Source organism: Bombus fervidus, chromosome 2 (assembly GCF_041682495.2).
Source record: "Bombus fervidus isolate BK054 chromosome 2, iyBomFerv1, whole genome shotgun sequence".
Taxonomy (NCBI): domain Eukaryota; kingdom Metazoa; phylum Arthropoda; class Insecta; order Hymenoptera; family Apidae; genus Bombus; species Bombus fervidus.
In genome coordinates this window covers 22,059,432-22,075,964 of record NC_091518.1, presented here as the reverse complement: position 1 = coordinate 22,075,964, position 16,533 = coordinate 22,059,432, and the positions used below count along the sequence as shown (strand labels likewise).

Here is a 16,533-nt window from a genome sequence, read left to right as displayed (position 1 = left end):
CTACCAACGTCTGTATCTTTTTAACGTTTTATAAAAAAAATCTTTCATCAAGAGCGTAAAATATAAAAACAGGAAATCTGTGTATACTCGTATACCGAAGCGTGTGAAAGATACGCGCGCAAGTTCAACCTGTTTTACCTTCACTGAGAACGAGGAGCTTATGTTACACATTTTTTTGCTGAATTATTTAATTGTATTATTCTAACTAGCTTCGTTTAAATCTATCTGCTAATTACTAATCCAAGTCGAAGATTTCCTTTCGCAATAAAAAGCCTTTAAATTTAACGACATATACGTCAATAACAAAATCCTCACGTTCATCTGTTCGTGACAAAAGCTTGCGCTGAAACGACTTCTTCGTCATGCACGATCTTCTATCACTCGCAATTCCTCCAACATTCTCCGAAGAAGCCGTTTATCCATTCGAGTGGCAAGTATCGCGCGTTAAGAGACCTCGGAAACATGCCAATCGCGTCAAATAGCTTGCAGATCTGTCGGAAAGGGTCTACTTACCCGGAAGTAGCTTGTATGTCGACTTCCGGCCAGGAGGGTCTCCTTCGGCAGAACTTCAAAGGCGGTCGATCGCCGGAACCGGTGCTCCTTCGAAAAGAGCCAGCCCTGCGGGGCGACGTGCTGCCCGATGCGCTTCCGGCGGCGGGGTGCACTGTCAGGCCGGGGGCGGAAGTGCACTCGAGGGTCCGTCTGCGCGCCGACAACGACCGCCCATGAGAACTCGTCGCCGCTCCCGGTGGAGGCACCACCTGAATCGGTGAACAGAGATCGAGGTGTAATTAGTCGTCGACTCGGCTGCCTTTAATGTGGAAATTACGAGCGAACTGCGTTTATCCGTCTCCAAGGACAAGATAGTCGACGCGATGGTCGTTTTATGCGTCTTTATCTAGTTTCTGGATATTAATAGGAGATGATATCGAGAAAGACGAAGTCCAAGCGTGTACCGTTTAACAACGGAAGCTTCAGACTTGGCACTGACAGATACAACGTTTGCAGTGTTAAATAGGCAGACTATGTATCTGTAATCTGATCCTTAGAATGCTAACAAATTACGAGAAAATGTATTTATAACCCGCAAAAGATTCTTTATCGCTAGATGTACATGTACGGGGTCGGAAATTCGTTGAAAGCGAGATTAGAACGTGTTCGTACGTTCATCAAGACATTTCGAACGAAGCGGAATGAGTAAACAGAGAATCGTGCGACAATCGTGTGCCTGGTTGTTTCTCGAGTCTTTTTACGAAGCTTGTGTGAACGATGTGGTTTATGGAGTTGGGAAAGATGCGGTTTGCGTGCGGCAAGGATAATCGAGTGGAAATTAGGTGGTTTAAACATTATAGTTGGATACTGTGGAAAGGTTAATGTAGTTTATATGTGGGACGGATGGCTATGTTATTGAAGGTAAAATTTTGATGTAACGAGTATTTAAAATTGGATGTTGGAATATCGTACAAGGTACTCTGGACGAGTAAAGCGAACCGTTATTTAGATTACAGATAGGAGATATTGTCACGACACGAAATTAACTTTCTCTAAGTAGTTTGTGCCTTATTTTTCCTTTTCCAATCTGACTATCTTTAGAGCGTATTAAATATTGCAATTATCTTAATGAGATTCAACAAGATTTATTAATTAATTTAGGTACGAAAGGTAAATGGAGAAACGATGTATCATGGTCAAATATTTTTTCTTTTATGACGTCGGTAAAGATATCAGGGGGAAAAGGGCGTAAAAAGATTATAGAAATCAAGTAGATAGAGAGAACGACGAGCGTTAAAGTAGGCGGTGAATGAAATCGGTATGTATAAATAACAATGATGTCGCCGTAATAAATTTCGATGCAGTGTGTTAGTAAAGACTTTGTTTGATCGTCTGGAAATATAAGTGAAATGGAATTATACTTTGATAGTTTGACGTAACTATCGTCAATTATACCTTACGCGAAGAGACCACGTGTCCCTAACATCACGATTATTTCTTCGCATACGAATACGCATTCGGTTCGTACCTCGCAAGCAAGTTTATTTGAATAATGCATTAAAAAAGCAAAAGTTTGCTCGTAAACCTCTCTCTCTCCGTTCGATTACACTCTACCATATTTCCACCTGACTCGGTCATTCGGAAGCACAGCGCTTATTAAAAGTTTTGACGTCCTCGTTTTTCCAACGAGGCCGCGTTAGATGACAAGGGTACAAGTACAAAGTCAACTGCCCGACACGTTTATGATTCTCGCTCGATCAGACCGATGAACATGTAATCTACCCGATTGCCTCTAAAGGATACAAGGTGACAAAGAATGCTCTGAAATTAAAGATTCCTTGAACTCGAATAATTGCGAGAAAAGCGAATAAAGTCACTAAGAAATTTTGTCATAATTGTTATTCTAATTATACGATAACATTTTGTCATACGATTCCATCGTTCTATAAAACTATGCCACCAAGGGTTGATTAATAATTAATCATTATCGAATGGTCGGTTCACGCAAAAGTCAGGTACGATATTATTGACATGAATCGAAAGTTTATTATATATCATATAATCGTATCAACTTTGTAGATATAACGATGGAATCAAGAATATTCTCTTACGAGAATTTTGAATTTTCATATTCACATGCTTGTGTCCGTACGTCCATAGCGCAATAAAGCGAAGAATTTCGTTCCAAAAAAATTCCAATCAAGAAATTTCTCTTAAGAATTTCAACTTGTAAGAATTCTAAAATTCTACGTGAGTTTTAGTTTCCCTAGACATAATCCATCACGGAAAATAATTCGTACGAACATAATTTTTCCATATTCTTTCACTGAAACTTCTGATACCTTTGAAACGAGCCTTAACTTTTCAAAATATCTCAATACAAGATTTTTTACCGAAGCAGTGGCTACAAAAAGTATTGGCACACCGTTGTATTTATTATATCATTTAAACATACTAATTAATCAGATCTTATACTAAATTTCATACCATGTAGAAACGAAACTACGAAAATGAAATGTACTATCTGATAACGAAACGTTTAATCGGAAAATAATTTTTCTAGGCACTGTATTTGCAAGGTCTTCGTTCTCCAATTTCTTATTCTCCAATTTCTTGCAATATATAATAAATATATAATAAAGTTTTCAAACGAATTTCTCACCTTAGGATAACCATGAGGAGTGGATTGCTGCGCGGTAGAATTGGTGTTTGTCGTGCCCGTGACGCTTCCGGTGGAGCCGCTTCTTCCTGACGCGCTGGTCGCGGAGTCCTCGCGGCTGAACGAGAATCTCTTCGGGCTGAGGCTCAAATTCGCGACGCTGTCGCTCACGTACTGTTGCAACGAGTTAAAGAAGCTCATTGTTGATACGCGTGGAAAAAATCAGCTTGTCTCTAGAGTCTAAACGAAACACTGGCGCGTGAGAATCGGGGCAATTGTCATCGTTTTCCTTCTGGCACGTCCGTGTTCCCGATCAACGGCTTCAGGGCGTTCAGGACGTTTAGTTCGCGGTAACTTTGCACGCATCGATCTCCAAGCGACACACGCTGGATTGGCTCGGTGATATGGGGAGGAAAGCACCTCGACCTCGGCAACTTTCACGGTTCTTTGCGTCACGATATCGATTCTGCCCCACAGCCATTTGCAATATTGTTGCTTTCTTCTTTGCGATCGCTGCGGTTCCTCGAGCGCCGAACTTAAGTCATCGTCCAACGACCGATCCTTTAACGCGTTCCTATCGATGAGCTACGTGTCCTATTTCCGTACTGGATCCGTCGCATCTGAAAGAAAAATACCAAGATTAAAAAAATTTCACGAATTTTTCTATGGGTAATCTTCTTATCGCACGAAAATCCGTGCGTGTTATGTAAGAGTGGAATTTTATTAATTGAAGGATATCAAAAACTGATACGTATACCGTATAAAATTTGACGTTTCAAACAATAGGAACGAGGTCTCGCGTTTTTACAGATTTTAACGTTAAAATTATACCGGCATGATATTTTAATTTGGAATACCGGTACAAATAAAATTCATATATAATAAACAAAATAGGAATGCAATGATATGCATGTAACGATAATACTAAAGATTAGAAAGGATATCAAAAACTAATACGTATATCGTATAAAATTTGACGTTTCAAACAATAGGAACGAGGTCTCGCGTTTTTAACGTTAAAATTATACCGGCATGATATTTTAATTCGGAATACCGGTACAAATAAAATTCATATATAATAAATAAAATATGAATGCAACGATGTGCACGTAACGGTAATACTAAAGATTGGCAAGAATTTTGAAATTCAATAATTTTCATGTACATTGTTTTACAAAAGCGCTTCGATTTTCTCTCGCTGAATGAGGGGATAATTTCCATTGGTTGATATTTTTTCAATAACTTACCGGGATCACGTCATACGAAAATGACGATGTTCATAAAATAGAACAGGAACGTTATATGCGGACTACTTGTGTCTCAGATTTTTTTATGTAAATTGAAATTTGCATTGCTATCGTTCGATCTAGCGTAATAAATCAAGAATAATGTAAATATATATATAATGCTTACATATAAAACTACGTTAAATACTAAATGTCAGAGCTGTCTTAATTATTGCATCAACTGAAACGTAGGTACATCGATTAGAAGTAATCTTCGATCTTACAAATTAAGATTAAAGTTGCAATTCACATTAAACATTATTACAAAGACTGCAGTAGATGAAAATCTATGGTAAGTGGGTGACTCGATGTAATAAAGTAAGAGATTAACTGTTCTACATACGCATATGTTAAAACCGCGATATAACTTCCGCTTAATTCTGAACTTAACGGCAATTTGTAGTTGTTGTCTTGATTCACTGGTTCGCTCTTTCTTACTTATTTACTTAGTTCACATTTTTAAAAGGAACTGTTTAAACAGGTATCGATTATATCTGCTTACGTAAGACATCGTTTTTCTCGCGATCGGATATCGATGATCGTCAAATTTCGCCGTTTTCGGAAACGCGCAATTCGTTCGATCGACTCAAAATGTGCAATTTTGTTATCGACATCTACAGAGATTGCGAAACGAGCGTTTGCATTGTGAAGAAGTCTTTTATAAATCGCGTCTTTGTCTTACGTCGTAACGCGTTGACGAATTGGCGACACTTCGAAATGTTCGAAATATTACTAGAAAGTTGCTGGATAACAGGGACGACGAATGTGCTTTTAGAGGTTTGGGCAAATGAAATGGCAACCCGTTACATTTCCGTTGCGGTTTCGTCGATATACGTGAACGCAATGACGGTGAATCTGGTAAACATCGATCGTTAGTTATGGCTATCGGACGATGACAGGATCGAATGGTGGTCGTAAGCATTTTATGAGAGAAAATGAATCGTTCGATGAACATTGTTTATTGAGAATTCGAATTATTGCTTAGAATTATTTCAATGTTACTTTTGATAATCGGCACAGAATTTGCTATTACAAATGATGTTCGAAAGCTAATGAATATCGAGGAAACGGCGGAACATAAAAGCAATTAGACAGGAAAGCTTAAACGAAAGTTTGGATTAATAATAATTTCTTTGTAAATTTTCTTTGTAATTCCTTTTTATCGCGTTTCGTTCTTATAATGGAAAATAAGTGATAAATTTAAAGCGCGAAGGAGTTTGCAACTTTTTTTAGAAAATACCGACTATCGTACCATTTTTCAAAGTTTTCGTGTCTATTTAATTTGTCAAACCTTGACACGAACGAACTGTGAGTTTCGAAACGTTACACGGTTACGCGAGAAACAGAATTTCATTAATTGGATTGGTCAATAAATCGATTTTCTATGTCAGTATTGACGCGAAATGAAAAATGACAAATTTTGACGTGGAGCTGGATCATCATTTCTTCCGATAGAAAGTAATAAAGTATCGCATAATTTCTAGGCTTTTTAGTAACAAATTAAAGGTTGAAATAAGACAAAAAGAAAAAGAACGCTCGTCTTAAACGCAGCAAATTATTTATTATGCAGCAGTGGGGAATTATATGATTATAGAATATTTAGTATACGTATACGCGTATACGTGGATCAATACATTCTTGCAATTATCGTGAAACTGCAGTTCTCCGTTACGGGGCTGATTAAACGAATTTCACTTCGAACGAATTGAAATTTATCGGAATTCAAACAATGTACATTTGAACGCCTGCTTTTTCATTTGCGAGGACGCGTTATGCTTCTTGTAAAAAGTGACGAAATATAGAGTCTATAACGCTAAAGAGTGCTACAGGTTCCACGTTACGATCTTACATTTATTCGTATAATTTCATTGAATTTCAATATTCTTATTACAAGTCTTTTGATAACATCGCAGTAAAGCTTGGAATAAAGTGTCGAATATCGAATTGTAAGTATTAAAGAGGATATGTTAAAATATTATTTCAGATATAGATATTAAATATAGATATTAACAATCTGGATAAATAGAAATAGGAATAGAAATAGAAAAATTAGAAAGAAATCTGGAAAAATATTGCGAGTTTCTATGATCAAATGTAAAATGATACGCTTTTAAAATGTCACAAATACAATTACTCCCGTAACAAATACCAGATCAAAGGAACTTTAAGTGAAAATTTCTGTGATAAAAATCAAGTCTCCAGCGTTTGCATCTTTCGGAAGAAGATGACGTTATTTATCAAAACGTAGCCAATAAATCTCTTTCTCTCTCTCTCTCTCTCTTTGCTCACATTGTCCCACCGATGCGACGTTAAAACCTACATAGAAAAAGGATATTGCAGCTTCAATTACTTCACTGATTAATCGTTTAATTCAATTTCCTTATTTTTCAGCTTATTAAAAACAGAAATAGAATTAATTAACATTTTTCTAATTTTCAGATGAAACATTCCCCAACATTTATATCATTCTATACACGGCCTATCGAGTTAGTAGCTTACTTTTTGACTTAAAAAAAGAAAACTGAAATGAAACTGATTAAAGTTTCATCGATGTTTAAAGAATCTTATCCGATCTATTTGTTACGTAACATTCTATACATTCGTTAGAACGTTATTTATACAAGTTAACAACTTTCGATTATAGCTTCTTCAAACGTATCTTCGTTATTCTCGTTGGTGGTTTCGCGCACATTACGCGCGAAATTCGCTGAACAATTTCGCAAATACATCGAGAGATGAAATCCACGAGCGTTCCACGAGTGCTTCTTGCGGCGTGTCGCAATCCTGTCGACGCTCCACGACCGCGATTAATTAACCCCTTAATCGATACTGCTTCGAGATCGTCTACGATGTCGCCGCACCCCATGGATATTAGTTTCTTGGGATTTTCCGAGGCTAACAAAGGAGCCTCCCTTGACAACAACTTGCGTTAAAATTAAGTCGTCATTGGAAACTCCTTGAATATCGTTGCACTCGAGTATCGATGATTAATTATAGCCTTTCTCGAGCAATTCATTTTTAAACGACTGGACAAAAGAAACGTATGGATCCCTTTTTGAACTTGGACATTTGCAAATTTAAAAGAGAACGTTGCGTGATACATGCGGCCTAGTCAAAAATTTTAACAGCGGAAACATAATTTATAAAAAGTCTCTAAGATTCGTCAATATAAAACGTTTAATTCCAGCAGGGAATAAAATTATGTTGAGAAAATCTTTGTAATTAAGTAAGTAAATGAGTCAATATTTTGCGAAAAGGCACGAAACTCCTGCAAATTGCAAAACTTTATGGAAATTTCAGTAATTTCGAATGTTGTAGAATTTCTAGTAGTCTTAACAAACACATTCAAAACCATGGAGGCCTTTGAACTTTAAGGATTCATGGAACTTTAATAACTCCAAAGATCAAAATTTCGAGAAGTTCAGGGACTATAAAGTACTTAAGGACCCCAAGAAGTTGTAGAATTTTGATGAACTATAAAATTTATGAAATTTCTATGTCACGTTAGGTTTCTTCGGTCTAAATTCATCCTTGTCACGTGGAAGAGAACTAAGATTTTTAAGACCAAATCCTATAGGCCTTAGATTCTCGCATCGATATTATCAAGTTTAAGTATTAGGTGTAAAAACTGTGGTACATATATCGCAAACACTAATTTCTTTATAGATTTTCTAGTACCTAATTGTCATTATTCTTGGTAGTTCACTGTTTCTGAAATTCCAGTATTCAAGATACCATGCACTTACTATGGAACTAATTTAAAACGCGTTTGCAATCTCGAAATCGTAACATCCAATTTGAACTGTTGTAATCTCGTGGTATTTTCACCGAATCATTGTAAGATTGTGAAATCTGAGTACTTTAATAACTGAAGTAATAAAACTTAAATAGACGATTTCCAAAATAGCGTAAATTCTTAGTTCTAAAATCTATAAGCAAGATATTCTCTTGACACTTATTGAAACCAAATAATTATTGCCTGATTAAGCGAACTTTTGTTGATTAACTGCACTGATCTAAATATGTCGTGAACGATTATAATCTCAACGGAATTTTGTAAATTTTTCATAATATTGGAACAAAGGTTGACAAAATCGTTCGTACAATTTCATATTATAATATAAGACAAAACTGAGGATACGACAAACGAAAATTCTCTTCTTTTGAGATCAGGAGGAAATTAAATTTTCTTTTAAACTTGTGTTTTTTGGCTGTGAAAAAATGTAAATTTAATGTTAAATTTGTTAATGTTAAATAAAGCTAGAAGCCAACTATCACCTGAACTGTTCGTCTCACGACGGATTCAAACAACCGGGTCTTGTACTGTATACGCGCGTCACGATATTCATCGATGTAACTCATAAATGATAACGTTCAATTTATGTTTAAAATCGATACACGATATTTCGCACTTTCTATACTTTTTTCGTAAAACATATATCTACGCGATAGTTATCGATTGTTACAAATCTATCGTACTACAATCCCTTCTGCCCCTTTTACAACGAAAAATGTTACTCGTTCGACGCGTGCATCAGTCGTGAGCAATTCGCGTCGGAGAAACGAACGTCCGGTCGATGTGGAACTGAGTTTAACGAGTTTCGCTACAATCTACAAAATATGGTAACAGAAGGAAAAAAGCGTTCTACTTTGTCTCTCATTAGCCGGAAGAAAAAAGCGTGTTCCCACGGGGATCAGGGAAACTTTGAACGAATCTGTCGACAGTGAGCGAAACAAACGACAAAATGTAATTTGTTTATCATTGAGTGGGATACAGACTTTAACGGAGTCAACTTCATTAAAACTTTCTCCAATGATTCTCATATACAGTTAAGTCGCGTTAATAAACACCAACGAGAGATTTAGATCTCTGGAATGGAAACCAGAGACATTATCGTATTCCATCCTTGACAACTTAACAATTTGTTAATATCTAGAAGGAAAGTTTGTTACTTTATTATGGTGCATATACGTATCGATAATTACTGAAGCATAAAACGGATCGATATTTCACAACGATTGATAACGATACATCTGGGATGTAGAGTTATCCGACAATGTTTCGTTGTAGATAATTACACGTAAAGTTAGTTTTCCAGGTTATTTGTTATACCTTTTATACGCTTTAAAATAATCGATACGCGTAATTGTGATTTTATACGAAGAGATTAAAGACTTAAAGAGTAGAATACGATATTTTATAACGATTCGCGTTAAATTCTATTTACTTCGAAGAAAAGTAAGAAATCATTGAATTAAATTTATTCGTTAATATGATATATCGGTGCAAAGGTTGCGGAATTAGATTCGTTTCGTTGGAACGAAAGTACACGAAGAGATAAAGTTTGGTGCAGAAACACACCGCCGTCGGGTCTGTTTCTTATCGATCCACATCTCTAATTCAAACTTTTGTCAGGACTTTTTTACTAGCGATCAACGTCATATTTTTCGAGTTTACGTCAATTTTTAGACAATTCGTGTTACTCGAGCTGTCCGATTTTCGGATGAATTCGTTTCGGGTCTTCGAATGGTATTAAATAAAACTCGAGTGACGTTCTATGAAATTGTACATCGTTCGAACGACGCGTTCACTATCGAACGCTTAAACGCTTAAGTAAAATATTCATGCACACATACGTTTACAGTATCCATACACATGTAATGTACACACATTTAAAACTGTTAATGCGTTTACTTCAAAACGAACATCGACCAAATAAATAGAAGATAGTGCAATAAAAAGTAGGAATATTTTGTTAATTCGATAAATAGAACGCCGCAGTAAGAGAGTAATTTTATAATTAACGATAAAAATAACAATATTTCCAGTTGGTTCCCTACTCGCTGACCATTTGCTTTGTCAATGCAACATGAATATTAATTATTGATAAATTACACTTATATATACATATATGTATCTACATAAGTCGGGCGAAAAAGAAAAAAGAAGGAAGAAAAGGAGAAAAATATGGTACGACTTCAGAGCATCGTCATATCGAGCAGAGATAATAAGATTGCGAAGATAATTGCTTTCGAGAGAGTTTCACAGAGCCATCGATGAAAATGGCGTTTCCACCGACACGGCGCCCATCCCTTCCGATTCCCATCGTTTCTTCCTTTTCGCGATATCCTAAAACAATAATTGCCCCGGGAGCTCGTTTCCTGCCAAGTGTATCCTGCCGTGAGTTTTACAAATTTATCACACAACAGGGAACACTAAACAAGAAGAAGAGAAAAAGGGACAGGAAAACGATCTCTGGGGTAGATTAAAAGCTCTTTTCTCCGATACAATTCCGTTTGTATATCTCCAGTCTTTCTCGATCGTAATTCCCGTTAAAAACGTAACGTATTAGGTGACTGCTATTGGTTTTGTTGTATTTTCAAAAAGTAAATATTCAGAAAATACGGTGAAATTAAATGAATATTTGGAGTAACAAATTTAAAAAATGGATTGAAGTACGTGCAGATAATTATTCATTAAATTTCTAGCATCGCTGGACACTGTTTAATGTTTAATGTTTGTATATAATATTTGTTGGAAAATGAATACTTGATCGGCACTGTGTAACGTTCGTTTGTAACGCATCTTTTTTCTCTAAGCAACGAATCATATTCGAAACTAACCTATCCTATTAGCCTACTAATTACATTAAACTGAAATCCACCAAACAGTGAAAATGATACCTTCAATTCGGATAAACGTGACGAAGGGATTACGTGGCGGAGTTAATACCGATGTAATCCTATTTTGTCTAATTCTGCTACAAATCATTTGTCCAAATACTGTGTCGAAATTATCGGCCGCTGTTTAATAAATCGTGCGATGTAACGAACGAGTCGTTTGTTTTCTGGACAGGAACATAATTAGCGTTTCGATACCATACGAATTCATCAGCTCGAGGCCGATGACCTTGCATTAAATAAGAACAATAAGGAAGCCAAAAGAGGAATTCGCCTGTGACTTACCCAATTTATACTCGCTTAATTCTGCTAATAATTTTCACTATTACCTAGATATTTATATTCCCGACGTTTTAATTCTATTAACAAAATCTTTTAATCAAATGTACTAACGACGAAATATTTTTAAGAAATCGGTAAAGTTGATCTACCTGAACTAATCTACCATAGCCGTCTTATCCAAGTCTCTCTTCAAAGAGAACGCTACGAGAATGCTACTCAATCACAATTAATAACTCGAAATCACATAATGGAAACGTTGTTTCTAAAGATTCTGCTTTCGCGTTGGAGAAGACGAGGATATCTTTCGGTGGAAAGATCGTAAGAAACAGCACTCGCTTCAAAATATACGACTAACTCGGTAATTTCGTTATATCTCTGACAAGAGCTTTGTTTTTCTATTATGAACAAATATTATTTTACTATTACGAGATAAATGTCTTCCTAAACTTCCACCTACAGTACACACGATAATATGTGCAGATAAATAAATGAAAACGAGCAGTCGCAGGTGTCGCGCTTCCTTTCGTTCCTTTCGCGTAGAATTTTTCAGGAAATTGTTCTAGATATACAACTGGCGGGTGAAAGAAGACTACGTAGACGCAAGAGTAATATTAATGAAACAATTCAAAGCGTTGTTTCCGCAGTACGACAACCGGAAATTTCATGGACTGGAAAAGAAGCCGAATAATCAGCGACCGTAAAGCTTCTTTGCAGGGTCTTGAGCGAGTCAATTTTATTACACGCGATCCAAGTTTTCTCGCTTTCACGTCTTTGAGCAGGCTCGATGCTTCGAACAATTTTAACTTCTTCCTTCTCGCAACCTCTTGCTTCTCTAGAGGCTCCATCGATCATTTGCTGCCCGACACGCTAAATAAATCGTATCGCAGATCGTAATATTCGCGAAGGTGTTTTATTTACTACTGTAGTTGTACACTTCGTGTCTACGGATTGGCCATTAGAGATTCACGATGTTGAGGCCGTGACGATACTCGAATTTTAATATTTAAATTTTGCTCTCATTTTGGCGAGCAAGTATTTTAAAAGGACGTTTAACATAAAACTGAAACGAGAAATCACGCAATATCGTCTGATAATGTTAGAGAAATACATTGGATCGAAAATGACTGGAAAAAGTGTAGCAGGTTAAGAGAGTTGCGATTTGTAACCTGATTTGTTCGATTTTGAGTAACATCGGTGTTTGTAAATGATCGATTGCTCAAAATTTGATCAGACGTTTGATTTAATTTTATTCGTAATTATTTTAATGTAACGCGTCTATCGTCGTAGAATGTCTAATTTTTTATTGTCCTAAGAAAGAATAGTAACACGATCCTTGAACTTTAGCTTCGTATTACAAAGTATTCTCTTTGTATTACGAATATCCTGATTTTCAGCGGGCGTATTTGAAAATTTAAGATATGTAGAATATGGAAACATCGAATATACGTTTACTATGAATGTTTATAGTAACGAAAGAATATAATAGAGATTATGTATAAAATTATTTTAAAAAGGAAATTGAATCGATCAGAATGTCACAATTTATCGAATAAATTTCAGAACTTCGATTCGCAGAAAATTTCCTATGATTATATGTAACGTTAAATGCATAGTCATTGAAAATAACACGTGACGTCATAAAATATACGCAACTCGTACACATCAATTAATCTCGATATTTATAATAGCGACCGTACGGGCTTTACGTAATTTTCTACTAAAACCGATCCGAGCCGACAAGCGAAATGCATTAAATAACATTCATTAAGGCCAGTCTTCACACGCCTGTCGAAAACGCGCAACTACGAATAATTGATTTGCACCGTTTGATTCGTTTAGGAAAAAAAGGAAAACGTCGGCGACACTTGAACGCGTTATTGATTCGATGCTATCGATGTCGAATAGATCCAAGATTCCAGCTACGAAAAATGCCTATGTACAGACATTATGAAGATTATATCACAACGTGATGTTGAATTACTTTCCGCAGAAATTCCACGTGTCGTATCGATCATTTTCTCATAATCGAAAAAATATCTTTGATGCGAGACAAACGTTTCAAAATGTATTTATTTGTTTAATTATGTTCGGAATTTTGAGTGGCCGTCCGTTTATGGCACGGACAGGCCCATTCCCCTCTTTAGAAAATTCCGAATTACATGTTCTCCCAGAGCTGGAAATCTAATGACTCTAAGGTCAGGTAAAAAACGCCTGCAAAGGACCAACCGGAAGGGCACGATGGACAAACGAAACGGCTGGTAGGGAGAATCAGCAACGTAGGAGGACAGTTTATCAATAGACATCGTACCGTATGGGTGAAAGACTTCGCTCTCAACAAGATGTTACACCGCTGTGTTCATCACATCACACGTTACGTTTACACAACAAGTTCAACACAGTGCTGGATTACTCTAACTGGTTGCTCTTGAGTCGATAATTCGCAACAAATTACTTACGCGATAGATCCTTCGAAACAGAAAGATATAATGTAAGGGAAAAATATACATACGTATGTGTACAGAAAAGAAGAAAAAGATAAAGAAGAGAAAAATAGACGCAGAAGTTTAAAAACTGTCTATATTATAACAAGAACAAATTAGGATCAGCAACGAATTAAACGTTTACGCAATTTCTGTGACGAACATACCAAGCGAAAACGATATTTGAATACATTTGAATGTATCGAATATCGAAGCGACAGCGGAGAAGGCACCAACCAATTTTCCCTGTTTCGCGTTCGCTGCTTCCAATTAATCTCTTTTCCAAACGATTTCGAACCGGGAATCGCTACGAAAAACCTACAAATTCGTACATTTCAAATTTCAACGTGGAAATACGACGCATATAATTAACGGGCAGTACTAGGAACTGTTCCAAATTATCTCATCGAAACTGTGTTACACGATCTCTGAATCATCAATTATTAGATCGTAGATGTTCCCACGCATAATTCGCAATTAATTTGTCAAGTCGGTTGTAGACTTAATTAACACTCGTGGCTCGTGGGCGCGGTGAATTTTGCACAATTGGCACGAGAGTAAGACGACTTTCGAATCGAGACAAACCATCTTCCGTCACAATCGCTCTCGAATCTTGGCAAATTAACATTTGCTTTGCAGACCTCCCTATGGTAACTTCCGATCTTCGAAGCTTGCGACGTTACGTTAAGATTTCGAGATTAACGAGGTCGGCAAAATATTAATATAGCTTTAAGAAATTATTGCGTAAAACGAGGTATATTGAGTGTAAAATCTGTTGTATTTAGCGCTACGTTGAATATGTTAATGAGGATAACATGCATAAATATACATGCATAAACATGGCATAAATACAACATAAATCGAGCAAATATAAAGCATAAATTCGTAAATAAGGAACATTATATAAAACGAAAAAGTACATAGCTAAAAAGTAAAGAGAGGATAATATGTGAACGGTGGAAGTAGAAATGAAAGGATGAGAAGAAAGAAAAGAAATCGTTCGAAAATTTGAAGATTCGAAAGGTTAAAGATCAAAGAAGTTGAACATTTGAATATCGCAAGATCTCCGCGTACGGTTTTACAAGTGTTATACATTATTAGAGTGGCTAAATCGAATAAGTATTCGTTGCTTCTACAAATGAAGTCTAAAATTTGGAATAAACAATTATCAGCTTTATTCGAACGAGGAATCACGTTAGAAATTGCGAAAATATTCAAAATTATTCAGATTGAACATTTATGGAAATAATATCGGATTCCAGTCACGGTATATCGGATCTGAACCAATAAAAAACGGAGGATCGAGATTCTAATTTATAATCTTTTCGTACGTAAAGTAAGAAAAATATCTCGATTTTTCTAAAAAAAAAAAAAAAAAAAAAAAAAAAATAGTTCAGCAATTCTCTGACTGTACACAGGATATTAGCAGTGTTACTAAATTATCAAATTATTCCAGCAGAATATGAAAACCGCGTCGTCGAATTAATTATACGTTTATACTACTGCCAATCTTGTGGGGCTAATTAGAAACTATCTCACTGTTGATGCGAATAATTAATCAATGACAGCGTACCAGTTATGACAGTTGTTTAGTGCTAATCATTATTTAGGTCAAACTATGACTCTGTTTGTACTTTAACGAGTATTTGTATCAACTAACTCTTTATCGCTTCGATAATTATTCGTTCAAAGACGAAAATAATATTGCCCCTAATACTAAATGGATTAGAATACTAAATGAAGTCATTTTTCAAGGCGGTAACGAGCAACGCTAACGGCAAAATTTCTTCGTAATAAATCACCAACCATTTCTTAAGTCAACTTCTTCAAACTTAAAATAGCTCTGTCTACCTTCCATATACATATATCGCTGCATTGAAATCGCCATACAATTAGCAGATATAAATCATTTACGACGTAATTTGTAATATTTATCGAGCGAAACTACCCACCAATTATCGACGTGGTCTGATATTCTTTTTGCCATATCTAAAATCGAAATTACACGTTCAACGTTATTCCAACTTTACTGCAGTAAATTTATCTTCCGTTCAAATGCCACTCGTTCGATGCATTAAACATTCTACCGTTTCGTGTAAAATACACCGTTAACGGTCGTGTAATATTTACCGTGAAATAAAAATTCAGGATAGGCTACACCCCACGATAATTGTGCTCGCTCGGTGAAAATTCAACTTTCATCCGGTAATTGTCCCAGTAATTTCGCTGGCGGAATCGATATTTTTTGCCCGGCAAACTTTTAACTACGGACGCCGCTTAAACCGGTCGTTGTTCCCGCACTTTATAACCTGCTCCCTCTTCCATCTCCCCCCTTCGGCATTCTCCCCTCGCCCGTGGCAGAAGGAAGTCAATTCCATTAGAAACTCGCATCTCCGACAGAAATACTACCTATTTCATCCGTATCTTTACGAGATGCCGAATAATCTTTACGCGCCGCTACACAACGCCGAACATCTGGCAAATTTACGTTTTGAATCGTGTCCAAGATCGTGATCCAGCTAAGAAGCGACAACGCGTAACCGAAAATAATTATCTCCTTCGGTGTCGGGTGTTTTTTTTCTTTTCGGCCGAAGGAAGCCGAAGAAAGGTAGCCGGATAATGAAACAATGGAGGAATTTGCAAGATCGACGAG

General features: G+C 36.4%; 1 protein-coding gene across 3 annotated transcripts in view; it reads right to left on the bottom strand.

Moving 5' to 3' along the window:
- Unc-13-4a (BAI1 associated protein 3) overlaps positions 1-16,533 on the bottom strand; it is a 124,746-nt gene that overhangs the window by 74,139 nt on the left and 34,074 nt on the right. For all 3 annotated transcript variants that reach the window (XM_072013534.1, XM_072013524.1, XM_072013528.1), the window contains exons 2-3: positions 3,155-3,771; positions 514-761 (exon numbers count right to left, since the gene is read on the bottom strand). In XM_072013534.1, coding sequence (XP_071869635.1) covers positions 514-761; positions 3,155-3,352 — 446 coding nt within the window. In that variant the 5' untranslated portion in view covers positions 3,353-3,771. The remainder of the gene's footprint in view (positions 1-513; positions 762-3,154; positions 3,772-16,533) is intronic.